General features: G+C 46.6%; 3 protein-coding genes across 6 annotated transcripts; 1 reads left to right on the forward strand and 2 right to left on the reverse strand.

The window, feature by feature from the left end:
* Positions 1-6811: 6811 nt before the first annotated feature.
* RRP8 (ribosomal RNA processing 8) lies at positions 6812-17747 on the reverse strand. Its single transcript, XM_063095655.1, has 7 exons — positions 17553-17747; positions 16005-16365; positions 14867-15320; positions 14647-14776; positions 14358-14464; positions 14179-14275; positions 6812-13952 (listed from the first exon to the last, which is right to left on the reverse strand). Exons 1-7 carry the CDS (start codon positions 17649-17651, stop codon positions 13833-13835), a joined length of 1368 nt encoding a protein of 455 aa, XP_062951725.1. The 5' UTR covers positions 17652-17747; the 3' UTR covers positions 6812-13832.
* ILK (integrin linked kinase) lies at positions 17680-24573 on the forward strand. 4 transcript variants are annotated; one of them, XM_063095659.1, is made up of 13 exons: positions 17680-17822; positions 18349-18529; positions 21732-21897; positions 22076-22171; positions 22365-22461; positions 22561-22644; positions 22747-22832; positions 22970-23079; positions 23189-23316; positions 23409-23530; positions 23629-23728; positions 23839-23969; positions 24162-24573. In XM_063095659.1, the coding sequence occupies exons 2-13, from the start codon at positions 18441-18443 to the stop codon at positions 24309-24311; spliced, it is 1359 nt and encodes a 452-aa protein (XP_062951729.1). In that variant the 5' UTR covers positions 17680-17822; positions 18349-18440; the 3' UTR covers positions 24312-24573. The 4 variants fall into 4 exon arrangements, with proteins under 4 accessions (XP_062951729.1, XP_062951726.1, XP_062951730.1 ...); XM_063095656.1 differs by lacking the exon at positions 17680-17822 and adding an exon at positions 17882-17963; XM_063095660.1 differs by lacking the exon at positions 17680-17822 and adding an exon at positions 17890-17963 and having other exon boundaries at positions 18417-18529.
* TAF10 (TATA-box binding protein associated factor 10) lies at positions 24546-25906 on the reverse strand. The gene is made up of 5 exons (XM_063095661.1): positions 25675-25906; positions 25404-25558; positions 25095-25159; positions 24895-25009; positions 24546-24712 (listed from the first exon to the last, which is right to left on the reverse strand). Exons 1-5 carry the CDS (start codon positions 25904-25906, stop codon positions 24623-24625), a joined length of 657 nt encoding a protein of 218 aa, XP_062951731.1. The 3' UTR covers positions 24546-24622.
* Between the last annotated feature and the right edge of the window lie 540 nt (positions 25907-26446).

Genomic DNA, 26446 nt, shown 5'->3' on the forward strand with positions numbered 1-26446 from the left:
ATTTTGGATGAGAAGTCTGCTTTTAATCATATCCTTGTTCTCTGTATATGTGTCTTTATATATATTTTCAATATTTTCTTACTTTTGGCTCTTAGCAATTTGATTATGATATTCGTAGATGTGGATCTTTGTATTTATCTCGCTTGGTATTCATAGATTCTTGAATCTCCAAGTTCATGTTTTTCAAGAATATTGATATTTTAGCCATTATATCTTCAAATATTTTCCTGTCCCTTTCTTTCTCTCCTTTCCTTCTAGGACTCCATATACATATGTTGGACCAATTAACATCGCCTCAAAGGTTTCCAAGGCTCTCATTTTTCTTCACCCTTTTTCTCTTTCTTCTTTGGACTGAAAAATTTCTATTCATCTCTTCAAGTTCACTGATTCTTATTTCTGCCATCTCCAACTTGTTGTTGAGTCCATATATTGAATTTTTCCTGTTATTTTATTTATATTTTTCAGTTCTAGAATTTCCATTTGGTTCCTTGTGGAATATAGTATAAAGCATATGTACTTCACAGGGCCTGGTCTTCCAAAGTCTTGCAGTTTCAAATATTGACCTTGCGGAGGACTGAAAATTTTGCCCAGGCTATTGAGCCTCTGTTGCAAGATAAGAATCATGGCACAGCAAGGTTGCTGGCTCAAAGACAGATTAGTTACTGATTGATATCTAAGTTGCTGGAAAACTGCTAGAGGGAGAAGGAATGTTTGCTAAGATCAAGCTTTTGTTGATAGCCTTACTGGAATGTCATCTGGCTTGTTTCACTGAAAGTTACCAGCCTATATTGTTAAACTATAACCCCACCTATGTTCTCTTCCTGTAACTTCCTGGTCTGGAAGATAAATGCGAGAAGAGAACCCCAATTTGTGGTTAATTTCCAAGGAAGTGCTGCCTCTCGCTTGAGGGTTCTGGTGGGAAATTAACCACTTCAGGGTCTCTCACTGCTCGGAAGAAATGGGCTTTGAGTAATCCTGTGTCTCCGTCACCCAGGGGATGAGGGGTGACAAATCCATGGGGTGCAAAGCAACACAAAGCAACAGTTCCTCTTCTGTAGTTTCTGTGTCTCTTGTAAGGTTCTCTATCTGTATATTCATTGAGACCATATATTCCTTTAATTGTTTTAACATATTAATAATAGCTACTTTGAAATATTTAACTGCTAAATCCAACATCTGAGCTCACTGCAGTTTATTTCAATTGATTATCTTTTATTTTGGCCATGAGTCATGATGTCCTGTTTATTTGTATGTCTGGTAATTTTTGTTAAAAACTGGATATTGTGGATAATATATTGTAGTAGGTTTTCACTGTTATGGTCTGAAGATTTGTTGTTGGTGTTGTTTAGTGGACATTTTAGAGAAGAGGGATGATATTAAATTGCAAATTGTATTTCCTGTGATGTGCAACAGTCGATATCTCTGCTTAGTTCTTTCAGCTTCCAGCAGCTGCTTTTTTAGCCTGGCCTCTGAGCATCTCACCTGCACTTACATAGTTTAGTCACTGGCCAAGGATTTGGGCAGATATTATGCTCAGATTTTTGGACTCATCTTCTCTGCAGTCCTTTTGCTCCTGGGGTTTTCTTTTAAGGAAGAACCAAATGGAAATTTTGTACCTTTCCTTTTAAATTTCTAGCTGTTCATCAATAAACACCCATTAAGAGAGTAAAACAGCAAAACCACGAGTAGGAGAAGATAGATGCAACACATAACCAAAACGGGTTATATCCAGTAATATATATGTGTGCATATATGTATATTTATGTATATGTGTACACACACATACATCTACAAAAATCAATGAGAAAATGGTAACCCAACAGAAAAATAGGCAAGAGACTTGAATAGGCACTTTATTTTGGCAGCTGGCCAGTATGGGGATCTGAACCCTTGACCTTGTTATTATCAGCACCATGCTCTAACCAACTGAGCTAACCAGCGAGCCCCAAATAGGCACTTTATGGAAAAAGATTTCCAAACAGCCGATAGACAAATGAAAAGGCCAATCACCATTACATATATACCAGAATTAGGGAAAATACCACATGATGACAAAGAAATGAAGTAAAGTGAATTCTCATGTGGATTAAGAATTCTTATATTCCTGATGAAGAGTGAAAATTTAAAAATTTGGAAACAGTTTGGCATTGTCTGTTAAAGTTGAGGAAATACAGGCTTTATAACCAAACAATTCTACTCCTAGTTAAATTCCCAGCAGGAATGACTATACACACAGAAGAGACATTTGCAAGATTGTTCACAGCAGCATTATTTGCAGGAACCACAAATCCAAAACAACTTGTAGTAGTCATTAAGCAGTTCACAAATATTCTGTTTCTCTTCCTTCTCGGTACATGTTAGGAGTGTACTTTTATAAAACGTCTATGCAGCTATACAGGGAAACAAAACTGGTTTTGGCCAATTACATAGGAGCAGAAAGCACTTTTGTCACTTCTGGGCTGAAGCTTTTAATGCCAGAGGGTGATTTGTCTTGTTCCCTTTTCTTGTCTCAGTGATTATGGAAGCATGTGTTGAGATGGAGTTTCCATTAGCTTGAATCTTTGCCAACCTATAGCAATAGTAAAAAATTATCTTGTGTTGGCTTAAGACACTAGTATTTTGGGTTTTGATTCCCTGCAGCATGACCCACCCCATTCCAATTGATATAAAACTCAAATGTACATCAACAGTTGAATCAATCAATAAGTTGTGGTTTATTCACAGAATAAAATATTCTACAGTAATAAAAATGAATGAAGCACAGCTGCATTTGACAACATGGATGAATCCTATAAACCTAATATTGAGAGAAAGAAACTAGACAAACGGAAATACTATTTAGGCATGGATGCTTAATAAAGAAAAGCAAGGGTATTAGTGTCATTAAAGTCAGAATAGTGATAACTTTGTGAGGTCAAGTGGACAAAATTGCTAATGTTTGGGGGGTGGCATAAAAGAGGTTTTGGGGAGCTAAGAGCATTTTGTTTCTTAATCTGGGTGATGTTTACCATTGGTGTTGGATTTGTAATAAAACAGTGGGCTAAACATTCTTCTTTTGTTTACTTTTCTATATTGGTGTATGTTTTGTTTACTTTTCTAATGTGTTCAATTAAAAGAGATTTTTTAAAAAAATTGTTAGTTGCTGTAACAGCAAACCCTTAAGTGTATAATTGCTCTAAAAGATAGAAGTTTACTTATTCACCTGAAGTCCAAACCAAGAGTTCCTAATTGGTGGGTGTCTTTTATCTAAGTGATGTTCAGGATCTGAGCTCTTTCTTCCTTTTGGCTCCATGATCTTCACCATGTGGCTTCCAAGGTCATATGTTCAAATGCATTAGTTGGCCAAAGTGTAAATAATGTGGGGAACTATTCATAGGAAAATTAAAGAACCCAAGTCTGTTAGTAACACACATTGGTTTCACTACCATCCAATTGGCTAGATTCAATACATGGCCACACTGAACTATAAGGAAGTCTGGGAAATATAGGCCAGCTGATTTCGTAGGAAGAAGAAATCTTCCTAGGAAAGTCTGCCACTACATACACCAAACCCACCATATATTCTGCCAAAGATACATATGTGTGTAGGGACATACACGAGTACTTAAAAAAATTCATCAAAAAATAGAACTAAAAGATGATACAAATCTTACCATGAACTTTTTGATGACTCCTCCAATAACAAACACATTGTGGAGGGCACAAGAGGAACTGAAGTACAAATCAAGAATGAAGGGAAAACAAATTAACAAGGACCAGGAGAAGGCCCTTTCATGGGCCAATCCTAATATAATGTCATGAATTTAGAGGATTAACTCAATTCGCAGCATCATTCTATGTACCAACAAGAGCAACAAAAAAAGTCCAGCAGCAGTCCCATCCTAACAAGCCTGACTCTTAAATGTGACCTTTGTTGTTTTTTTTCCCCTTGGTGACTGGAAGAGGGATCAAACCTTGAATCTTAGTGTCATCAGCACCACACTCTTGGTGTTATCAGCACTACATTCTAACCGACTGAGTTAACCATTCAGCTCATGACCTTGTTTTTTGCAGTTGTTCATCCTTTCTCAGTTCCCATTTGTTTTCTAAGCCTCATTCCCTGGACTTATTAGTTCTGTGAATTACTTACTGCTATCCTTTGCTATGGGTCAAATGTGACCCCCAAAATTTCATCTGTTGGAAACTTAATCTCCATTGTAACAATGTTAAGAGGTTGGTAAATCCTATTACAGCAATTTGAAAGGGGGGCCCTTTAGGAGGTGATCAGATCGTGAGGGCAGTGCTCTAGTGAATGGATTGATCTGTTCATGAAGTATTGTGTTGATGGTTTAATGGGTGGTCATGGGTGTGGTTCTGATGGCTCTGTAAGTAGTGAGTAAGCAGGTTAGCTCTCTTGCTCAGCCCATTCCTGCCGTGTGATACCCTGCGCCACTATAGAGTCACCACCAGAAAAAAGGCCCTCACCAGATGTGTTCCCTGGACCATGGACTTCCCAGCCTCCAAAAGTGTAAGAAATAAATTTTCTTTCTTTATAAATTACCCAGCTTCAGGTATTTTGTTATAACAGAAATGAACTAATACATCCTCCCAATAGTTTATGTTCTTAACTAGTTTATCGAAACTTGGACTGTTACAGAGTAGTTTTACCAGTTGAACTTCCAGTCCTGTGTTGAACTTTAGTCATTACAGTAGGCATCCTTATTAGCTTCAATGGAAATGCTGCAGGTTTTCGAAGCTGGAATACTGCTGCAGAAAGCCCAACATCTACATAAAACTGCTTCCAGCAGGAAAACAACCCTTACCTCCCAAAACTCAAATGAGTGAATGTAATTTGTGGAACTTATTTTAGAACCCTAGCTTCAAAGATTTTAATTTCTACAGGCAGCAAAGAATTTGAAGCAACCAGGTGAATGGATAGGTTCACTATGGTGAGTGCATACTATGAAATACTCCGAGCTGACAGAAGCAACAAACTAGATACATGAGTAGCTATATGGATTATACTGGTTATTTACCTATTTTCTTTCAGCTCCTAGCCTATGTCTCACCCTGCAATGCAAACACACACTTAGTTGCGTTGCTGCGGGTACAAGTCTGCAAACTATATCTCCCAGAATCCACTGCCAACTGGTTTCCTGTTAGGTTCTCCCAATGAAAAGCTCTAAAGAGAAAATGAAAATGAAAGATTGGAAGAGACTTCATTACTGTTTTCCAGATGCTGTCACATTACTTCAGCTGTAGACAGTTGGCTCCAGCTACTAGCTTGTTCTGCACTCAGCACCAGCTTTGCCACACTTCTCAGAAATATTAGCAGCAAAACAGCTACCCCCTTGGCAGTCAAAAACCAGAGCTCTTGCTTCCCCCACCCTCAGCGCCATGCCTTTTCTCAGAGGTCCAAGCACCACATATGTGGAGGGAGCTTCCCCCACAAAAGTCTCAGCATCAGTCAAAGGAGGCCCCTACTCTGAGCTCCTACTCTCTGGTAATCACACTACCTCTTCCCTTTTGTTTTCCCAGGCTTTGGGATGTTAACTGATTTCTGCAGTTATTAATTTTGTTTATGTCAGCATCTTCCTCCTACTCTTTGAACCTTCTGATACTTGTAATCAATTCTCTATATTAAATGCCTCTTCTTGAAATAGTGTGGTTTCTATTTTCCTGACTGGGTCCTGATTTATACATGGATACATATTAAAAACACAGTTGAGTAATAAAAAAAAGTAAGAAATAAGACAAGATTTGTAGACAATACTCTCTATATAAATAAAGCACACAAGGGCTGGCTGGTTAGTTCAGTTGGTTAGAGCATGGTGTTTAACACCAAGGGGTTTGGATCTCTGTTCTGGCCAGCTGCCAAAAAAAAAAAAAAAGGAAAAAGGAAAAGAAAGCACACAAACAAAAGAACAATTCACACTTTACAAGCCTACCTGCATGAGAAAGAGGATCTTAACCATCTTTGGATAACACACCAAAACTAAAGACAAGAGACAAGTACCGACACATTCTAAATAATGGTGCTAGATATATCCACATAGGATTTACTCTCAGACAGTAAAGCTGATCCAGAGACTATCATTCTTTCTATTGTATAGGTGATTAGAAATGAAAGATTCATTGACCGATATCTTTAGGAATAGAGAGAACTTCTTGCAAAGCAAAGGAGCAGTGCTTTTCCCTACATCCTAAACGAGGTGAAGAAGGCTCCAACAGAACCACTTGTAGACATTTTGTGCTCCCATTAGAAGGACGGACGTTACATTCATTCAGCGTTACATTCTCTAGCTAGAGGCTTGCTAAGCTCAGAAACTTATACACACCTTTCCTTATGGCCACGGGGGTGGAGGATTCTTGGGAGAATATAACCTGAATCACTCATGAGGACTGGGAGCTTACTTCTCACATGGAGAAGTCAGAGTCGGGCTGGCTGTGGCAGGACAAGGAGAGAAGAGTCATGTACTAGTGTTGGCTGTACTTGCACTGTCTGGCAGGACAAATATGAATGAGTTTCCCAAGGGTTCCTTGAAAGGTAAACAGTCTTGAGGGTTTGTTGGGACCCCTTCCAGGAGGGCTGCCTGCTAGGGTGAGGCATGTTGGCACTAGGAGACTGTAGATACAGTCTGAGATACTGTAGATCTCAAGGTCAGGAGCTGAGGAGCTCTGGGGGCAGTGTGGCCTGTGTATCACAAGGAGACAACCAAGTCAATTAGTGCAAAATTTTCCATAGAGAGCTCCAGAGAACCCCAATCCCCACACAACAGTTAACATTTAAACGATTGTCTTCGTAGAACACACTGATGCCACATTAATCACATAAGTTTAGTTTTTTTTCCTTTAATATGCCTTCTCCCATTCCAATCCTAGAAGAGACACAGGATGTAAAGAACGGGTGAAAGAAACAGATTGTTCCCCCACCCCACTGAGCTGGAGGGAGAGCAGCTTTGAATTGAATGGGTCGCTGACAGGTTGCTGAGATGTGGGAAGGGGTGGGGAAGAAAAATATATTTTAAATGTTATTATTTCAGATTGGTCTCAGTCATGTTATAAGGATAATGGAACATATTTACACCAGAGTATTAAAAATGTAGGACCCTAGAAGTAAAGCCAAAAAGATAGGGGCTGTGGCAATCAGCAAGACTCCCAAGAAGTATAAAAGTAGGGTGTTCCGGCTTAATCAAGAAAACATCATCTTGTGTCCATGAGAATCAAGAGACCGAGAGTCAGAGACTTCACCCCTCACATCCTCGAGCTCCCGAACCAATGCTAAATCACCTACCTTCAGGCTCCTTGTCACATGAGAAAAAAAAATCGAATCTGTTTAATGCATTCTTTTGTGGGATTTCTTTTTTTGTCACAATCAAAATAAATATCTCAACTTCTTGATGTGAGCATTTTTCCCCCCAATTTTAAATTCATGTGACAAGTATGAAGTGTTGACTGGCATCTGGAAAGGTAATTAAATGTTTGAAGCACTGAAGGAAACAAAGAGTGTTTTGTGGTCAAGAGTAAGACAGACAGGATGCCCATTGAAGATAAATACAGGATATGAAATAACTGCTGTAACACTCCCAAACCTCACTAGCTTAATGCAATAGAGGTTTATTTCTTGTTCAAAGCCCAATACGGATGTTCTTGGTCAAGCACCTCTTCTGCAAGTAGTGACTCAGGTATCCAGATTTCTATACTATGATTTCATCACTTTCAAAACATGTGCTTCAAGGTGACCTTGGTAGACAGAGGAAGGAATGGGAGAATATGGAAAAGACTTATCCACACTTTAATGGCCTTGGCCTGGTATTGAAACATCTCTTCTACTCACTTTCCATTGGTGAAAACTACTCACACAACCCCACTTAGATGCATGGAGCTGGAAAATGTAGATTATCACATGCCCCGAAAGAGGACATCTTGGTGAGCATCTAGCCAGTTTCTTCAGCAGAAGAAAAGGTGATGTTGGTGTGAATATTTGAAAGATGAAAATGAACTCATCAGGGAAAGAGTATTCTAGGAAGATGGAGCAGCATGAATGCTTGAGAGATGAAAAGAAAGCTTGTGTGACTGGAGTTTTGTGAGAGGAAGGAATGAATGGGCTAAGATGCAGCTGGAGATGGAAGCCTGGGGAAGATCACAAACTGGCCAGGGAAGGAGTTTGTCTTTTGTTTTCAGGAAATGAGAATCCACTGAAAGGTTTTAAGCAGAGAAGTAACATAATCTGATTTACATTTTAAAAAGATTGCTTTGCTGTGTGGAAAATGGATTGCTTTGGGGACAGGAGTAGAAATAATTAGACCAGTAAGACAGTTTAACTGCAGCGAATATCCTAGAACCAGGTGGCTGGTCAGAAAAGTCACCTGGGAAGGAGAACTACCTGGGAATGAACAGCTCTAATTACTAGTCCCTGTAAAAGCTGTGGAAGGCTTTGTGCAATTACGTAAACAGTTGGGTGCTTGGAGCTGAGCTGTGTCTCTGCCAAGATCATGTCGTTTCTTTTGGAACTATGTTCCCTTAGGGCTATATTAGAGAAGAAAAGCAGGAGCACACCAATACTGCAACAGCTGCCTACTTGGAGACCTCTAAGAGATGTTGAACAAGCACAAGGCATAGACTGATATTCACACCCGACTTCATTCTTGTCTCTCACCTCCCCTCCAAACTTTACTGATGGAGGAGTACTCTTCCCCTGCTGTGAAGAAAAGCTGCAGCAAGCCTGAGACATTCTTAGTTAATAGATAGTCCTAGGATTGGTTTAAGGGCACCAACACAATCTCAACTACATAATTATAATGCTTAATCCTGTGTCTCAATAAATAATCTGCACCTGTTTCAGTTTTAAATCTTTTCCCTTCCCAACTCTGTCCCACCTAGGTCAAGAAGCCTGCACCGGGGAAAGGAGTGACCTGTATACTCGTCGTTCTTCTCACATCCTCTCCACCTACTACTGCTGACTGCTCTGGGCTCAATCACTGATGAGGAGAAACAAGGTGATTAAACAGTCTGACTTTACTGAGTGGTTCTATGCCCTATGGGCCTGGAAGATAGTTGAAGGGGGCATCCCTGCTGTTCCTTCTCTGCAGTTCCCTTGACTCTGGCGGATGCAACTCTGTTCTAGGTAGTCCCCAGCAACTACCTTCTCAGCCCACATGGCAGACTCCTAGCTTCTTTGTGCTGAGGTCTCCTTGACTCTTCAATGGTCCTACTAGACAGGACCCAAGACAACCCCACACTTCCCTCTTTCCAGCAAGATGCATAGAGGACACATTCATGCATCACTTGCCAGGGCAAATTCTGGGAATGCAGGCCAATGCAAAAGCAGCAGCAGTCCCCTGGCTCCAGCATTGAAACAGTTAGCAAGCCTTGCTTGTCCTCTACATTTCCAGGGCAGGAGTCAGACTCTAGGCTCATCATTCTTCAGTTGTAGGAATAAATACCTCAAGCTTCCCGAATGGTTCCAGTGGAATCTCCAACTAGCCTTGAGGTAAGAGGGCTGAACCTGCCCCCACAAAGGAGGGTTAGGGCTTGACAGCCCAGCTGTACATTGTCTCAGAGTAACAAGTTCTCTACAAAGCAACCTTGCACCAGTCTCCTCCCAACCCATCCTCTTTACTTTATTACCTTGTATCTCCAGTGTGCTATTAATGCTATCAGCAATCAATCTGTACAAGGGTACTCCAAAGTTTGCGGAAAAATAAAATTAAAAAATAATACAAATGTTTCCATGAACTTTTTGAAGACCCCTAGTATTTCCCTAGTTCACTCATTCCCTCTTTCATTTCATTCTCCTTTCATTCTCTCCAAAAGATATTCACATTCTCCTCTCCTCAAAACCCCAACATCCTTTCCTCCGTTCTCACTCTTAACCAATAAATCTACTTCCTGCTTCACCAAGAAAATCAAAGCAACCAGAAAATAACTGCTGGGGCCCTATCATGATCTACAAAATCAGAAACTCTAGGAGAGAGCTTAGGAATCTGCACTATAACATGCTTCCAGGTGATCTTAATGCATTCTAAAGTCTGAGAGCAACTGCCTTTCACAATCGGAGTAACCCCCTCCAACTCTCATTTACCTCCTACTACTCTTGCCCCTCCTTCAATCTGTTCTAGCCACACTGGTCTCATTGGTTCTTAAACAGAGAGCATGCTGTTATTTCTTAAGGAAATATACATTGTTCTCTCTTCAGCCAAGGCTCTCAACATTAGACACTGAAGCCCAGGCATGGACTTGTACAAGAGCTTGTCCTGAAGCTGATGACGGAGGAGATCAGGCTCAGGAGAGTCCGCCTTTCAGAATTGGGGTGACTGATGGGGACCACTAGTGGGGACTGCGCTGAAGTAGAGAGTGCCTCCTTTTATCTCTAGGCCTGGGGCCTGAGTCAGATCCAGAGATGTTTACTCAGGTGGCCAGAGCCAGAATAGGCAAGTGGCGAATCCAAATTACAAGAGAGTAAAGCAGAAGAGGGAGGAAGGCAGACCCCAGCTGTCCTGCGGAGTTCAATAAGAAAACAGAGAGAATTAATCAAGATCTAGGAACATAAATAACATTTGGGAAAGAACATGAATATGGAGCTATAAAAAGATGACGTGTGTCCTACAGTGAGATACTCTGCTACCCCAACACATTCCCTGAACTTTGTGGCTTGTCCCCCGCAACCATCACACCCCCTTTGGTTATCCCAGGAATCTCCTGCTTCATGGAGATGCCATGACAGTCAGGTCTCCCCAGTAGGCCTGTGAATCCTGAACGCAGCGCCTTAGACCGCTCGGCCATCCTGACTGCCTAAGCCTGTGAATCCTGACAGGCTGAAAAGGAACTGTCAGGGCATTTTATGTTGGCTGCCTGGCAGCCAGCTCCACTCCACTCACCAGCCTCACATCACCACCAACATGGAAGTCTGTCTAGTAGGCAGTATAAACCTTCTGCTCTTTTGAAATTCCCACCACCCTGCCTCCCCCTCCCTCAAGAGATTGGCACCTGTTCCACTGCCAGCTTCTACCATCATCCTAGAATACTTCAAAGTCCATGCAGATAGCCACTCCCCACAATTCCTGATCCCTCAGTCCATTAACCAATCTCCAGGCAAACCACTTACCCCTGTGGCTAGATTAGACTTTGCCATTACCTGGAGCCGCTCTGCTTCCAAAGCATTCCAATTTCTAACCACAGCCTCCCATCCTCCCGTCACTTGTTTAATTACTTCCAGGACAATAACCTACTCTTGTCTTCACTCTCCTATGTGTTCTACAAAATTCCATGGTCCAGTATAGACACTGCTTACTTGCTAATGACCTAAAACTCCGTTGCTCACTGTCCTTTCATTTCAATTGTGTGAAATGAACTCTGGATGGTCCCTTAGCATTCACCTCTTCTGCAGTTACATCAAGATGCCTGAGTAGACAGGGATAACCACACCACTGGGTTGACCAGCATAACTATAAATTCATGAATACTACCACCATAAATTCAAACAGGCCTTCAATACTCAGCAGTCCTTACCACACTGCAATCTAACTTGTCTCTCATCTTAATAGGCCTCTCAACGGCATTTGACAGCCAACAACCTGCCCATTTCTCCCAAATAAAAGATCCACTCTCTTGGTTTTACTCCTTTTATCTCTGACCCAACCTTCTCATCTTCTGTCACCTTTACTGTTCCATTTTCCTTTACCCATCCATTAAATGCTCCTCAGAGTTCTATTCTGAGCCATTTTCTCTTCTCATTATCTTTCCTGGATAGCTCATCTATTCCTACAACTTTAGGATGCTTCAGGCCTCTAAGCTGCTGATATCCAAAACTAGCACATATCTCACGTATGTCCCACTTCTAAATGAACATCTAATGAGCACCTAAAATCCAACATTTTGAATGACACCACTAGCCCACCCAGCTGCTCAAGCCAGAAACCTGGGACTTACTTCAGATTCTTTCTCATCTACCCTCAACATCCCACCAGTCCTATCTAATGAAGTTCTCCCATCTACCTACTTCTTCCATCATGACTCATCCAGTGCCCTCATCTTGTGCTCTCAACCTGGGTTTCTGGAATACCCCTGCTGTCATCAATCCCACTCAATTGGACCCTGTCATCTCTCCCTAGGTGAACAAGTGCATTCACTGGCTTGCTCTCAAGTGACAAGCTCTGGGACTACAAAGGTAAATATGGCTTGGAAAGACTGCAGCCAAATGCACAAAGTTGTCACAATGCAGTATTTAAATGCTGCAGTAGCACTCTTCACGCAGTACTTTGATAGCATAGATGAAGAATGAATTCTGCTTTGGGAGCATGTGAGTAGGAAACTAGGCTGTTTGGAAAGATGAGTAAATGTTGCCAGTCAGACAACTAAGCAGCAGAGAGAATAGCACATGCAAAGGCACTGTGCAGTGTCTGCTGAATGGTTCACAGCCCAGCCTCCAAACACGCTCTCTGGCCTACAGCCTCTTTCAAAACCTGTCTCTTTACTGGAAGCACCCAACTGGCTCAAAGCCCTAGGACTCATGTCCTCCCAGTAGGCACTCTCAGGTCTTGTTCTTGGAAATAGGCAGAAGAGGCTGTTACCTTTACATACGGACCCATATCAGATATCTTCTGGGGGAGGACTAGCATTTATCATCACATCTCATCTTCCCACAGCAGTAGCCTTCCTTCACTATAGCTTTCCCAGGATGTGCTGATCTGGGCCCACTGCAAGGCAGAAACAATGGACAGACCCTTCTGCCAATGAACAGCCTAATCCCCCTCCCCAACATGGCATCAACCAATTGTTGTTTATGAACAGAGACCAAGCTCCCTCAGTACCCTCTCCAAGGACAGCACAGAATCCATTAAGTCTGTAAATATCCTATGAAATGAGCCTGTTGAAAGGCCTATCCTGAGCTTTCCCAGGGTCTTCCTTAGTCAACAAATCCATTTCACCATTCAACCTCCAACCAGCCTAGGGAAAGTCTTCAAAGAACAATAAGGCTTACAACACACAATACCCATAGCTAGTTTATTGAGCACCTATGTTCCCAGTCCTGGCTATAGATTTCCTTAGTTAACCCACATGACAATGCTTTAAGACAGGAATGTGATATTCAGAAATTAAATGACTCCCAGCTCTAAGTGGTAGGCCAGGATTTAAATCCAGGTCTAACTGATTCTAAAATCCATACTCTCAGCTGTGCACACATCAGGGACCCACAGGATAACAGGTGTGGGGAATGGTATGGTGCATATGGTTCCAAAGATGGAGATGAGGGCAGAGGGAGAAAAGATAAACCACTAGAAATGCTCAGTACTGAGACATCTAAACAGTTTTGACCTGGTAGCTTAGATTGATGTGTTGAGCCAGGATATTGGTGGACTACCAGTTGCCCCAGAGCCAGAAAGCAACAGCTGCCTGTCTGTAGCACTGAAGGCCTCGGCAGAAGGAAGTTGAAGGAGCAGAAGCTATGGGTAAGCAGAGGATGCTCGTCTGCAGACAGATAAGAAGAGAGCGGAGTGGAGATGCCAAGACAGAAAGCCCATGTGGCTTCTGAGAGATGGAAAGAGCAGCCAAACCCAGAAATGCCTTGAATTCCAAACCGTCTAGTTTTCGTGACACCTAAAGTGATCCATGATTCCCAGACACCCCCATGTTCTCACAATAAATTCCTTATTCTTTAGCGTACCTCCTGTGACTTTATGCTTCTTGTAACCATGAAGCCACAGGCTGAGCCAGAGGTTTTATCACACTTTGTTCTTGGGATGGAGAAATGGTGATACCAGTTCCTGGCTCACAGCCTGGCTGGATACAGTCTTCAGAGTTCTGAGCCTGGAGTTCGAGCCCCGCCTCCCTTTTCAAGGGAGTTCCAGAGGTCACCTGCGCTTGTAGAGACATGGCTGAAGCTTCAGGCCTGAGAGTTGAGCTTTGGGCCCTACCCGAGGGGGCCCAGTCTTTTGAAAATCAAACAAGAAGAAGTAGCTGTTGGTCAGGTCCTAGAGGCAGAAAAGACTTAGTGAGCTCCAAATCCTCACACCAACTCCTCAAACATCTCCCTCCATGTCCTGTCCCTGCTAGAAAGCTTCCCAGGGCTCCCCTTGAGTTGTGCCTTCAGGGAGCAAAATGTCTGTTCCCGAACTATGGCCTCCTTCCTAAACATCATTACCCTGAAAAGGGCTGCACATGGGACAAAAATAGAGACAGACTTCTTGGGGCGTTCACCTTGAAGATGACCTTGAAGCCCAGTTTGGTCACAGCCTGCAGAAAGGTCCGAACATCCTCAAAGCGGCTGCTGACCTCAGCCACTTTCAGGAGACCCCTGAGAAGGATAGAAAGTTTGGTGTCAATGCAGACACAAGCATGCACACATATGCACGCATCTATGTCCTAGGGCCTCCTACCCTGGCTTCAGCACTCGATTTGCCTCCTCCAGGAAGTCCCTGATGTTGGTTCCCATCAGTGAAAGGCAAAACACAGCCACATCCACAGACTCATCCTCCAGAGGTACCTGTGGAGGGTAAGAGTGTTGTACGAAGCACGCAGTGTGAGAAGAAGAAAGCCATCACTGCATGCTAGGGTTGGACACTAGGATGGGGCAGAGCGGGAGGAAAGGATCAGAAAGAAGAATCAAAGAGATTAGCACATGGAAGTTGGGCCTAGAGCACAAGTCAGATACATAGAGAAGTTTACCTGGGCCATGTCACACACAGTGACTCTGGGGTCCAGAGAGGCCAAGTCAAAGCAGTGTACAGGGTTCCGGATGCTTGAAGCCAGGCGACAATCACCACAGCCAAAGTCAGCCACCACCAAGGATGCAGGCCTGGGAGTGCAAGGGAGGGGTTACACACTGGTCTGGTCTGAGCCCACAACTCACCTACAAAGCTTCTCACGGTGCCCAACCCCCATTCACCGCTGGCGAAGATCCCTGGCGATGCGATCCACTGGCTGCAGTGGCCATTTCTTAATTTGGTTCTGGAAGCCGCGGTGGTAGAGGAGAAAAGCCTCAGGGTCTTCTTGGAAGAGGCGCTGTGCGGTACTGCTGGGCCCTGAGTATAGCTGTTCATTGAGGTAGCGAAATCGGGCCCCATCCAGCCGCTGTGCCATGCGGGCTCGCAGAGCCCCCGCCCGGGCTTCATGGCTGTCTGGCTTAGGGGTAGGAGGCATCTCTGTCTCCTCTGTGGGGACCTCAGCTGGAGCCTGGTCTGGCATCTGAGCTGGCCGAAACTTGTTCTTATGTCTCCGCTTGTTCTTCTGCCGGTTCCGCCACTGCTTGCGGTTCAAGGTATGAGGAGGTTTAGGGGAAGTGGACCCAAGGCTTGGCATGCGTGGGTCATCTGTAGCACTACTCTTCTGGGTTTTGGGACCTGCAGGGAGGGAGATGGGAAGGCATATTTGGGGCATGATGCCCCAAATTTAGAGGCTTGGCAAGTCCTGCTGGCCATACTCTTGTCCTTGAGACAGAGACTGTGGCCTGGATAAAAGTACAGTTGACCTTTCAGCAACACGGGTTTGAACTGCTCGAGTCCACTTACATGAAGATTTTTTTTCAATAAATATATGTACAGTACTGTAAATATATTTTCTCTTCCTTACAATTTTAATAATATTTTCTTTTTGGTTTACTTTATTGTAAGAATACAGTATATAATACATACATAACAGGGCTGGCTCGTTAGCTCACTCAGTAGAGCATGGTGCTGATATCGCCAAAGTCAAAGGTTCGAATCCCAGTGCCAGCCAGCCACCAGGAAAAAAAAAAAAAAAAAAAAGTATAACATACAAAATATGTATTAATCAGCTGTTTATGTTATCAGTAAGACTACCAGTCAACTGTAGGCTATTACTAGTTAAGTTTTGGGGGAGTCAAATGTTATACACAGATTTTCGACCACATGATGGGTCGGCACCCCTAACCCCACATTGTTCAAGGGTCAATTGTACTTCTTATTGCCTAGTCCCGATCCTTACAGTGGTGGGTAACCTCTGCTGTATGTAGAATCAGCTGACTACCTCCCATCCCTAAACACACATACACATGTCAGTGGTACCTGTTGGCTCAACACTGTCCAGGTGCTGGGCTGGGTTTGAAGGGGCATGTTTCTGACATTTCCTCTTTCTTTTCTGTTCAGCAGAGTCACTGTCGAGAGCCTGTCTGTGGCATTTCTTCTTCCTTTCCACTTCCTCTTTCTCAGAGTCACTGCGAGGTGGGCCTTGTTTTTGACATTTCTTCTTCCTTTTCTCCCCTACTTCAGTAGAGGCATTGGCAAACAAGGTCTTTTTGGGGTGTTTCTTCTTCCTTTCCACCTCCTCCTCCTCAGAGTCACTGCCAGGTAGGATGGGGGGTTGCTGGGAAAGAGATGCTGCCTCCAGGGCCCGTAATGTGGCCAAGAGCTGGCGGTGCTTGGAGCCCTGGGGGAAAACAAGGGATGAGAGCAGGGACGAAGAGAATGGATGAAGCCTGGAGAATAAGAAGGGTGATATGGAGACCTGATTCAGACGCTGACAAAGGCTGAATCTGGATTCTTCACAGTAGCTAGTTGTTAAGCCCTCCAGACCCAGAAGAACTTTCATGTCGCCATCCCAACCTTTAGGAGGCTGGAGGACAGAGAAACCACCACCTCACTTTCTTTGATATGTAAATGAAGTAATGGAGACTCCCTGGAGGTATGTGCTAAGACTACAAGCAACTGGGCCAAGGCCAGAGGCCAGGAGTTCCAACCCTCCATCTCAGGCTTTTGCTTTCACCTGATGCCTTTCTATAAGAGGTAGGGAGGTTTCTAAACGCAGGAGGGACAGGATCTCATATGTGTATTCAATATGTCTCTAACTGCAGTGTAGATAACAAGCTGAAGAGGAGAAGCTGCAGACAAAAAGGACAGTGGCCTGGATTATGGCAATGGGCTGAGTGATTAAAAAGGGGGGAAACAGTTTAAGCTGGCAGATTAAATGCTGGAGGCCGACGGAAGAACAGGAAAATCCTGAGGCAGCACAGCAGCTCTCACATCTGCAGAGACTCAAAAAAGAAGGTCTCTTGTCCAGGAAGCTGATTCTACGTTGAAGTCCACTTACCTTGGATTGGAGGTGCTCAGTTCCCCCCACCCTCCCTTGAACGGTGATACTGACAACCCACCCTTATTCTCTCTAATCCATTCTTCACACTACAACCAACGACCTTATAAAATACACATCTGAAGAAAGCACTCCGCTGCTAAGAACACTTCATTGGCTTCTCTCTATCCTTAATATATGCAAAACTTCTTATCTACCTCTTCAACTTCAACAGCATCCCCTCAAATTTATTCTCTGCTCCAACCTCCCGGATCACTTTTTTGTGTGTGACTCTAACAGAACATGCTCTCTTGCCCCAAAACCTTTGCACGTGCGTTTCCTGTCCAAGGAACCCTCTTTTGCTTCACCAATTTCTCACCAACTATCAGCTCCAACGTCATTTTCTTTTGGAAGTTCCCGGATCTTCAGATCAGGACTCGCTACCCGCAACCCCCAATACACACACACAGCGTGCCCCAGCGCAGAGATCCAACAGGGTCCGCTTTGCCGCCAGAAATAGCTTCCTTTGCTACTGCGGGGCTACTCACCTTGACTTGAGAGGTTGCCGCGAGTCGAGGCCGTGGGGTTACCAGCCCGAGGCCCGCGGCTACTGGGGCCGCTTCGGCCCATTCAGGCTCCTCGAACATACGGGTCAGGAGGGCAGGATCGCAGAGTCCACACTCCCGTCCACGTGCGAGCGCGTCTTTGCAAATCAGAGGGCCCAGAAACGCCAGAACGGAGCCGGAAACCCAAAGCTGAAAGCCAGGGGCGGCTAGAGCGGCCGGCGCGGCGCAGGAAACCATCGAGTTCAGACACTCGTGAGCTAGAAGGGCAAGGGGGGGCGGGAGGAAGGGAGGGAAGGAGGCCCGCGCTGGCCGAAGAGGGCCAGGGGCGGGGCCGGGCGGCGGGCGCGGCCGGACGGGAGTTCCCCGGAGAAGGACCCTCCGGCCCGAGTCCCGGTGAGTGCGGGAGGACCTGCGCCCCCTACCCACGACTGGGGTTCTGCCGACCAGTCGCCCCTCATTCGCCTGAGGTCCGAGTAGGGAACGGGGGCCACTCCCGGGAAGGACCCCCCTCCCCTCCCCCAGGGTTTACGGAGCCTGAACCTCCCTGCTTTCCGCAGGTTTGTTAGCAGGTAGGGGTGTCCTTGCCTGCTCCCTGACATCTCTTCGGGAGATACTACCTCGTAATAACCTCCTGCCCCGCCCGAACCCACCTTTCCTTCGCGCCCAGGGTCCATAATAGTGGATTATCCCGTTGCCCCGAACTCTTTCACAGACCCCACTAGCCAAGAACGCAGAGCCCAGGACCCCCACCCCCAACACAAACACTTCTCTCCTGTAGGGCACAAAGCTTGGGGCTCGTTCCCCTTCCCGTGATCCCCGTACAATCCCCAGGCTTCCCCAATCCAGGGGACTCAGCGCCGGGACGCCGCTATGGACGACATTTTCACTCAGTGCCGGGAGGGCAACGCGGTTGCTGTGCGCCTGTGGCTGGATAACACGGAGAACGACCTCAACCAGGGGTGAGCTGAAGCGGCTGGTGGGTGAGACGAAGGTTGGAGATCTACTCTCCGCTACGTGGGGTGCTCACTCTGGCGGGGGTGGCTGACTTTGCTTTCCAGTGTGATGAGTGTTAAGCACAGCCTGTGGGGGTCTTCATAGAGGAAGCAGTGTTTGAGCTCAATCTTGACTGCTGAAGAGTTTCACAAGCAGAGGCTGCAGAGAGCTTTCCAGCCTCAGCGTATTGCATGGGCGGGCAAAGGCTAGGCGGCAAGACACAGTGCCAGGAAATTGTCAGTAGTTGCATATGGCTGGAGGACAGGTATCTGGGAGCCGAAGCATTGAGTACAAATGGAGAAGGACAGGAGAAAAGGCTGAAGCTATCTCCATGGGTCAGCCAGATCATGCAAGCATATTTAGGCCATAATGAGGTCCTTATTCTAAGAGGAAGCTTTTAAAGCTGTGTAGTGATATGATGAGATTGTCTATTTGTTAAGTATCATCTTGGATGCTTTGTGAAGAGCAGTGGGAAGGAGGCAATTACTTAGTCCATTCTAGAAGTGAGAATGTCTTGAACGAGAATGGGGGAGGGGGCGGTGAAATAGAGAAGTGATCAGATGCCAGAAATCTTTGGGATGAAGATTTGGTGGGACTTGGTGTGGGAAACAAGCAAGGTCAAAGATGATGACCAGAGTTCTAGCTTGGTGGTTGCTTTTACTGAGATGGAGAAACTGAAGGAAGATGAGGTGTTCTATTCTGGACACGTTAAAGTTAAGGTGACAATACAGCAATGTGGAAATGTTGAGTAGGTTGTTGCTTAAGCAGATTTGGAGTTCAGGAGAGAGATCTGACTTGGAGACACAGATTTGGGAGACACTACCATATAGATGATACCCAAAGACATGGATGTGAAGGAGAGTGTCGAAGAGATGAGGGGAATGAGGGGATGAGAAGCCAGTGAGGCTGAAAAGGAGCAATCAGAAGTTGAAAGAAAAATAGGAAAACAGGAGTAAAGCTTAGAGTAGAGAATGATTTCAGGAGGGGGGAGTGGCCAACAGTACTATCAGCTACTGAGAGATCAAAGAACAGGAGCACTTTAACCACTGAATTTAAAATTAGGATATATTTGGGCCAGCCAGTGGCTCACTGGGAGAGTGTGGTGATGATAATACCAAGTCAAGAGTTAAGATCCCCTCACCGGTCATCTTTAAAAAAAAAAAAAAAAAAAAGGATATGTTTGATGATCACTGTGAGTGCTGTTTCAGAAGAATAACAAGTGAAAAAAACAGACTATATTGGGTTCTTTCATTTAGGGAACTGTACTAAACACCCTGTGCTGGGTGTTAGAGTCCCAGAATCAGACATAATCTCTGTCCTCTGGCAGCAGACTTGTGGCAAATTGAAAAGTAAATGAGAGATGAGAAAAGAAAGTGAATGTAGACAAGTTCTTTAAGGCTGGCTGAGATAGTAAGCCAAGAAAAGCAGGAGTGATGGTGATTCAGGGTGGTGGATTTTAAGTTTTTAGGGTTAGGAGAGTTTAGTTTTTAGGCTTGAAAGGTCAGGATCACCTATCATTTTAGTCCAGACTTCACTGGTTCCCATTAGGCTCTACACTATTTCTTCTTAATAACTTGCAAAGTCATTTATTCCATTTTTCATATAATTTTCAAAGGGTGCTCTGATAAAGACAGTGAGCACTGTTACTGTTGTTGAGGAAATAGAAGCTTAGGCAAAGTTGCCCAGCGGGCTTGGCATCTAGGAAGACTCTTCACTGCCAAAAGGCGAAGAAGGGGTGGGATTAGTGAAAATCGAAGGTTTTGGTGCTAGTTTGAGAGGATAGAATATGAGGGCCCAAACTGGTATATGCTGGATATAAGGAGGGGGTTAATTTCCTGCAGGCTTCCTTGAGATTAAAGCCCAGAACCTGAGATGACAGGCAGCCTGACAGTAGGCAGAACTCTTGTGCCCATACTTTTGTCGTCAAGCTTTGGCCTGCTCTGGGGCCACAGGCTGCTGGAGGCTGATAAGTGAAGGCACAAATTAAAGGTCTGGGAGGCACAAGTGACTGATAAGTAGGGAGTACACTTGCTTCCAGGGGGATACCCACATCCAGGGAAAGCTTTTGGTTATTTCTGTGTGAGCAGATGAGGGCAAGCTGCAAAGGGAAATAAAGATTAAGTTAAAGGCCACGCCCCCACCCCCTTGGTCTGTAGGGGTGTCTGGGTGGCTAGACCCCTGATCAGCTGCAGGCCTCGCCTAGAGCCCCCACACAGGAAGTGACCACAGCACTAAGGCATCTGGAGGCTGCTGGCCCAGACCATGGACTGCCTCCTGCTCCACCCCTTGGATCTGCAGTCTGGGACTGGAGGGAATTTCCTTTTATGGCCCCAGGCTGTCAGGCAGACCCAGCTCCCACCCAATTGTTTTGTTTTGTTTGTACACTTCTATGTTATAAATATGTCCTTGGGGGAAAAAAAGTCAGGTAGTTTTCATTCTAAAGCAGCCATTCTTATTTCTTGTTTTCTGTGCCTGGAATTGCTAAGTAGAGAATCCTGTTTTGTGTGATAGTTTGTTATCTGCCTCATCAGTAATCAAAAGCACTTCTCCTTTTTATTATAAACCCTACCAAAACACCATTATAATTCCATTCCATTTTTAGATGTTAGTGTCAATACCAGACCCAAGCAGTAAGTTTGCTCCTTCTCCCATGAGTTGTGGCCTGTATTTTCGATTCCCCTCTCCCCCATGAGGATGCACTAGAACACCTGCTGTCAATCCATTCCCTCAAGAAGTTAAGATACAAGACAGTCCATTAACAGATTTGTACAATCCAGTGTGACAAGTGCTATAGTAAGGGGATGTACAAGATACAGTGGAAAACAGAAAGGACCAATAGACATCGCAAAAGGGGTGCAGGGGAAACCAGGTGAAGAGTGCCACCATTTAATGAGATAGGGTATGCCAGGGAAGAAAAAGTGGAGATGGTGGTGAAGGTAGTGAATCTTCTCATAGAGTTGTTGGGATATCTAGGTGGTTGGTTGAGTCTGAAGCTCAGGGGAAGGTCTGAAGTGGACAGCTTTAGAAGTTGCTGGCGTGAATGAGAATCAAAGTCCTAGAGACGTAAGCCTTCTCCGAGAGTATGGAGAGTGACTATCAGTTTTTCATAAATGAAAGCCTGTGCCTCATCCCACCTCTAATTCAGTGACCATTTACGCTTCTTCAAAGGGATGATCATGGCTTCTCCCCCTTGCACTGGGCCTGCCGAGAGGGCCGCTCTGCCGTGGTTGAGATGCTGATCATGCGGGGGGCACGGATTAATGTGATGAACCGTGGGGATGACACCCCCCTGCACCTGGCAGCCAGTCATGGACACCGTGATATTGTACAGAAGGTATGTACAAATCCCTCTGTTGCCCACATCACATACATGCCATGAGGTCAGTCATAGACACTGTAACATACGGAAGAAAGTATGTGTATTTTTCTCTTTTCCTGTGCCCTGACACTGATATCTCATTTGGGATTGATTGTGCCTTCTGCCTCTTCTTTTTGTCTGGCCACTGGGCCAGCTATTGCAGTACAAGGCTGACATCAATGCAGTGAATGAGCATGGGAATGTGCCCCTGCACTATGCCTGTTTTTGGGGTCAGGACCAGGTGGCAGAGGTAAGTACTCAGGCCCTGAGTCCTGGGATGGGTGGGAAGCAAAGTCTGCCTGAGTAGAGATTCTGGAACCCTCAACCCATCCTGTCAGTACTACTGTGACACAGAGTTGTGTACCACATCTGTGTGTTCATGGTTGGTTGTGACTACCAGGAAGGTAGCAGGGTCCTTCATCACAACCACCTTTTCATTCCAGGACCTGGTGGCTAATGGGGCCCTTGTCAGCATCTGTAACAAGTATGGAGAGATGCCTGTGGACAAAGCTAAGGCACCCCTGAGAGAACTTCTCCGAGGTCTGTCTCCCACCTCCTAGCCTGTATCCTCTTGTCTTATCCCTCCCTGCCTGTCTCCTTCCTCCATACCACAGCTCAAGCTAAGACTTTCTTCCCCAGAGCGGGCAGAGAAGATGGGCCAGAATCTCAACCGTATTCCATACAAGGATACATTCTGGAAGGGGACCACCCGCACTCGGCCCCGTGAGTCACTGTTGTGGGGGGAGGGGTTGTAAGAGAGAATAATCCTGAGCTCCTAGGGATAGTTAGGGCGAAGCTGGGTACCTGACCTGCCCGCACTCTCAGGAAATGGGACCCTGAACAAACACTCTGGAATTGACTTCAAACAGCTCAACTTTCTGGCGAAGCTCAACGAGAATCATTCTGGAGAGGTGACCCCTTCTCTTCTTGCCCCTCCCTCCCTAAACCCCCACAAATTACCTGCTCTGTACGTGTTTTAAGTTTTTCCTCTAATTAGTGGGCAAGGAGGTAGTGGCCTTAAAGCCTGCTAACCCTACTTGTCTTTTAGTTATGGAAGGGTCGCTGGCAGGGCAATGACATTGTTGTGAAGGTGCTGAAGGTTCGAGACTGGAGTACAAGGAAGAGCAGGGACTTCAATGAGGAGTGTCCCCGGCTCAGGTGGGTCAAGGCCTAAACTGGAAGCTGTTGGTTCCAAGGAACCCTGAGTAGCACTGAGAGGGATATTTAATGCTGGGTCTCAGCCAGGAACACTCTCTCCCTCTCATAGGATTTTCTCGCATCCAAATGTGCTCCCAGTGCTAGGTGCCTGCCAGTCTCCCCCTGCTCCTCACCCCACCCTCATCACACACTGGATGCCATATGGATCTCTCTACAATGTACTGCATGAAGGCACCAGTGAGTGAGATGCTGAATCTTGTTGGGGAGGGAATGGGAGAGGGGATGTGTGAGCTTCTCTTAAACTATTTGACTCTTGCCTCCTCTCTCAGATTTCGTTGTGGACCAGAGCCAGGCTGTGAAGTTTGCTTTGGACATGGCAAGGGGCATGGCCTTCCTACACACACTAGAGCCCCTCATTCCACGACATGCACTCAATAGCCGTAGTGTAATGGTGAGGCCCCAAATTCACTCCTGGTCAGTCCCCAAAAGCCCTTTGTCTATCTAGAATAGGACTCACCTCCTTCCACATATTTATCTTCTCTTCCTCAGATTGATGAGGACATGACTGCCCGAATCAGCATGGCCGATGTCAAGTTCTCTTTCCAATGCCCTGGACGCATGTATGCACCTGCCTGGGTGGCCCCTGAAGGTGGGTGAGGGCATCATGTTGGGAGGCAGAGAAGGACCAGCTCAGTAGTTGTGGAAGGGGGCAGACAGGCCAGGCCAGGTAGCTGGAACAGACAAGACCTGTCCCTCTAGCTCTGCAGAAAAAGCCTGAAGACACAAACAGACGCTCAGCAGACATGTGGAGTTTTGCAGTGCTCCTGTGGGAACTGGTGACACGGGAGGTACCCTTTGCTGACCTCTCCAACATGGAGATTGGAATGAAGGTGAGAGCAAAACTGCACACACTTGGGTTGGGAAAATGGTGGTGGTGGTGATAATGACAATAATTGTAGTAGGCCTAGGCTTTTCCCACATTTGTTCAGATATACAGTAATCCTGTCCCAAGGGCCAGAGGCTTCTCCCCACATGACAGACTCAAATTCTGAGGCTCACCTTGTTTTTCCTTGTATTTGCAGGTGGCACTGGAAGGCCTTCGGCCTACTATCCCACCAGGTATTTCCCCCCATGTGTGTAAGCTCATGAAGATCTGCATGAATGAAGACCCTGCTAAGCGACCAAAGTTTGACATGATTGTACCTATTCTGGAGAAGATGCAAGATAAATAGGATCAGAAGGTCCTTGCCTAAACTCCAGAGGTGTCAGGACATGGTTGGGGGAGTGCACCTCCCCAAAACAGCAGGCCTCTGGGTGCCTTCTCTGCTTTCTGTCATGGTACTACCCCAGCTATGGGGCCCATCCCCTGCCCCCATCCCTACCACTGTGGCCCCAAAAGGGGCCAGGCTCAGAGCTTTGTCACTTGCCACACGGTGTCTCCCAGCATGGGAGGGATCAGCCCCGCCTGTCACAATAAAGTTTATTACGAAAACAGGCTGGTGTGGGGACATGGGGATAGACAAGTACATTTAAGTTGGGTGGCTCAGGTGAAGTAGTGCGGTTTCTTCACATTGATGCCATACTCGCTGAGGGCAGGGGTCAAGTCCTCCATGGTTAGAGTGTACTTGCGGTCCTGAGGGAAGAGGGAAGAGCACCAGCTGAGCACAGGAATTCCAGATTTCAATCCCAGGTGGGTGACCCTAAGTAGGTCTTATACCTCCCCTAGGACTTAAGTTTCCCCAAAGGGGTTTCAGGATAGGTTAAGCCTCACTGCTGTGGAGAGTAATTGCTGATTCAATGTGCCTCCCCTCACACCTTGCTCTTGCTGCGGGAGCTGCCGGAGGCTGTGCCCTTCATTTTGCAGTGCTGTAGGGCATCGTTGGCAATGTCTGAGATGAATTTCTGGGCAGCTAGGGAGATAAGCCGAATTCTAGAGAGAAAAAACTGGTATGAGAAGGAGATGGACAACAACTGCACAAGCACCCAAAACTCTAACCTGCCCTGGGTTTACTCACATGCGTGGGTCTGAGGCCTCAAAGCCAGCACGGTTCAGGTAGTAACCAGTCACTGCATCTGGGATCTGAGAAATCAATTAAACAACTGTCAGTGTTAGCCCTGTGCCCTCCTGAGCTACAACTGGGAGGAGGGTGAGGGAAATGGAGGACAGGCCTGCCTATCAGGAAGCTCAGTTTGGGTGGGCAGAGGGAATAAGTCAGAAGAGCTAGTAAGGGAGCAAATATAAGAGGACACTGGAAAGCACGGAGCTGTTGCTGAACGTTGGCATGACAGCCGGCCAGATGGCCTTGTTCAGGCGGGAAGCCCACCGTAGGGGTGTAATCCTCCAGCTGCATCAAGAAGTCCACCAGAGGTGTGTTGGACACCACAGGTTTCACGTCTCCGTTGGCCGCACTCGGCAGTACGTAAACCCCGTTAGACATGGCCCCCTCCGGAGGCGCCGCGCCGCCGGCCGACACCGGAGCTGGAAGAGAACCAGCAACTGAGACGCGGGGGTGCCTGCCTTGTACCCTCTGCCCTCATCCGCAGCTGGGCCCAGTCCAAGGCACTTCCCGCACCCTCACCCGTCCCGGCCCTCACCCGCCCCGCGCCGCTCGGCAGGCTCCCCGGCCCGTGCTGCCACGGATCCCGTGCCCCCAGCAGCGGCTCCAGCCCCAGGCCCCCCTGCAGTCCCCGCGGGGCTGGCCTTGTTCTCCGCGGTGGTGCTGGCGGGGAGCGCGGCGGGGCCCGAGACCGGGGGCGCCGGGCCCGGGGCCGAGGCGGCAGGGGCTGGCGCCGCCTCGGGGTCCGCGCCGGAGCCGCTGCAGCTCATCTGGCCGGTGGAAGAGGCGGCGAACAGAGCCGCTTCCGCTTCCGCTCACGTTACGCAGGCTCCGGGAGACGTCACACACCCCGCTACTCGCCCGGCCCGTTACAGCACAGTCAGAGCTCTCCACCTCCCGCCTCCAGCCTCCTCTCATTGCCTGTTGGCCCGTTAAATAAAACACTGGAGGGCGGGGACGAGCCTCGGGGAAATGAGCTGCGGTCGTCACCCCGCCCTACGTCCCGCGGTGCTCCAGGGCTGTCCCGCCGTGTGGGGACCGCTGTACGTCCAGACTCTCTTCTGCGGGTCCGGGACACCTCCTCAGCTTGGCGCTCGATGAGCCCCTTGCTTTGGGGCTTATCCGCCCGACGCCCCTCGACTACGGGTTGTCTGCGAGTCTGCATCCTTACTAGTTCCCTTATTCAGCCTTTTAAGGGTTCGTGGGGGAGATGGAAAGCCACCCCTCCCGGCCAACTGCCCCGAGAGGTGAGGGCAGCAGGAGGGCGGTACACAGTGCTGCTGCAGACGGAGAGGGAGGTATTAATGCCG

The sequence above is a fragment of the Cynocephalus volans genome, chromosome 4 (assembly GCF_027409185.1).
Source record: "Cynocephalus volans isolate mCynVol1 chromosome 4, mCynVol1.pri, whole genome shotgun sequence".
NCBI lineage: Eukaryota > Metazoa > Chordata > Mammalia > Dermoptera > Cynocephalidae > Cynocephalus > Cynocephalus volans.

Coding starts and splice junctions, on each gene's coding strand:
- RRP8 (XM_063095655.1), bottom strand. CDS start 17,651: ATGTTCGAGGAGCCTGAATGGGCCGAAGCGGCCCCAGTAGCCGCGGGC. Junction 16,366..17,552: donor CGGCAACCTCTCAAGTCAAG/GTGAGTAGCCCC, acceptor GTTTTCCCCCAG/GGCTCCAAGCACCGCCAGCT. Junction 14,276..14,357: donor AATCGAGTGCTGAAGCCAGG/GTAGGAGGCCCT, acceptor TATCCTTCTCAG/GGGTCTCCTGAAAGTGGCTG.
- TAF10 (XM_063095661.1), bottom strand. CDS start 25,906: ATGAGCTGCAGCGGCTCCGGCGCGGACCCCGAGGCGGCGCCAGCCCCT. Junction 25,559..25,674: donor TGCCGAGCGGCGCGGGGCGG/GTGAGGGCCGGG, acceptor GTTCTCTTCCAG/CTCCGGTGTCGGCCGGCGGC. Junction 25,010..25,094: donor GAGGCCTCAGACCCACGCAT/GTGAGTAAACCC, acceptor TTTTCTCTCTAG/AATTCGGCTTATCTCCCTAG.
- ILK (XM_063095659.1), top strand. CDS start 18,441: ATGGACGACATTTTCACTCAGTGCCGGGAGGGCAACGCGGTTGCTGTG. Junction 23,531..23,628: donor TCAATAGCCGTAGTGTAATG/GTGAGGCCCCAA, acceptor TCTCTTCCTCAG/ATTGATGAGGACATGACTGC. Junction 23,970..24,161: donor ACATGGAGATTGGAATGAAG/GTGAGAGCAAAA, acceptor TTGTATTTGCAG/GTGGCACTGGAAGGCCTTCG.